The sequence below is a fragment of the Crocuta crocuta genome, unplaced genomic scaffold (genome assembly GCF_008692635.1).
Source record: "Crocuta crocuta isolate KB4526 unplaced genomic scaffold, BGI_CrCroc_1.0 scaffold943, whole genome shotgun sequence".
Lineage (NCBI taxonomy): Eukaryota > Metazoa > Chordata > Mammalia > Carnivora > Hyaenidae > Crocuta > Crocuta crocuta.
The window spans coordinates 882,591-883,873 of NW_027528208.1; the positions used below are offsets into that span (position 1 = coordinate 882,591).

General features: G+C 48.6%; 1 protein-coding gene across 1 annotated transcript in view; it reads left to right on the forward strand.

Moving 5' to 3' along the window:
- Positions 1–1,283, forward strand: part of CCDC22 (CCC complex scaffolding subunit CCDC22) — a 12,316-nt gene that overhangs the window by 5,004 nt on the left and 6,029 nt on the right. Inside the window, 1 exon segment of the mRNA XM_077752992.1 lies at positions 1,020–1,094. Within this exon segment, the coding sequence (XP_077609118.1) occupies positions 1,020–1,094 (75 nt within the window).

Genomic DNA, 1,283 nt, shown 5'->3' on the forward strand with positions numbered 1-1,283 from the left:
CTGGAATGCCCTATACTATTTGAGTTAGTCAGAGTGTTTTCTGATGATTAGATGCAGGTTTTGGGCAGGAACACTGCCAGAGTGGTGGGGGCTCCCTCCCAGCCTCCACCTGGAGAACGGAATGTCAGATTGTCCCTGGTCAGTGATGCTTGTGTGAGATCTCTCAGTGGGCTTTCAGTTTGTGTCATTCTCATAAGCAAGGTTGGATATATTTGCCTATATTTAAGGGCCATTTTCATTTATTTTTCCATGAACTACCTGTTCCTATCTTTTGCCAACTTTTCTCTTGTATTACCAGTCTTTTTTGCTTTTTTTTTTTTTTAATTTATATATATAGAGAGAGCATGAGTTGGGAGAGGGGTAGAACNCCCAGGTGCCCCCCTCTTGTTTACTCTTAATATACTAGATCAATTTACTCTTTGCCTGTGACAGGAACTCCATTTTTTTTTCCCCAGCTTGTCATCACTCTTTTGACTTTGGTAATTATATTCTTTAAAATTTTTGTTTCAGATCCCTGGGTGGTTCAGTTGGTTAAACGTCCGACTCTTGATTTCAGCTCAGGTCTTGATCTCATGGTTTGTGAGTTCAGGCCCCTCGTCGGCCTCTGCACTGGCAGCAAGGAGCCTGCTTGGGATTCACTTTCACGCTCTCTCTCTGCCCCACCCCTGCTCATGTTCTCTCTCTTTCATTTCTCTCTCTCTCTCAAAAACAACTAAATAAACGTTAAAATTTCTTGTTTCTTTTCATGTATTCAGAGATATTCGTCCTTCTCTTATGGCCTCTGGATTTTGGCTCATAATTAGGCCAGAGCTTTAATCTTATTTTTTGTTCTCTGTAGCACTGACTATTATCACTCTGTGGCTTCCCCCAGAGGTCTGGAAGCCTTGGGGAGCCAGGGGGAAGTTCAGAGGGTAGTGGTTGGTGAGAGAGTGGGAGTGTTTGTGGTATAGGCCCCAGGGCTCCCAGGGCAGGAGGATTCTGGCTGCCTGACTAATAGAGGCTACCTCCCCAACCCCCAGGACCTGGGCTGTCAGCTGGAGCNTTGGCTGAGCGTCTGCCCTCCGATGCCTCCGAGGATGCAGATCAGCCTGCAGGTATGGGCTGCCACGGGCATGGTGGGGGTGAAGCAGAGTGTGGCAGAGGGGCCGAGAGAGGTGGAGGTGGTAAAAAGGTTGACTAGGGGAAGGTGTGAGATGTGACTTTGGGAGAGCTGGGTGGGAGAGGGAGATTGGGGCTGGGGGAGGGGAGGCAGGGCAGGAGGGAGGGGGTCTGGGCTGGGGCTG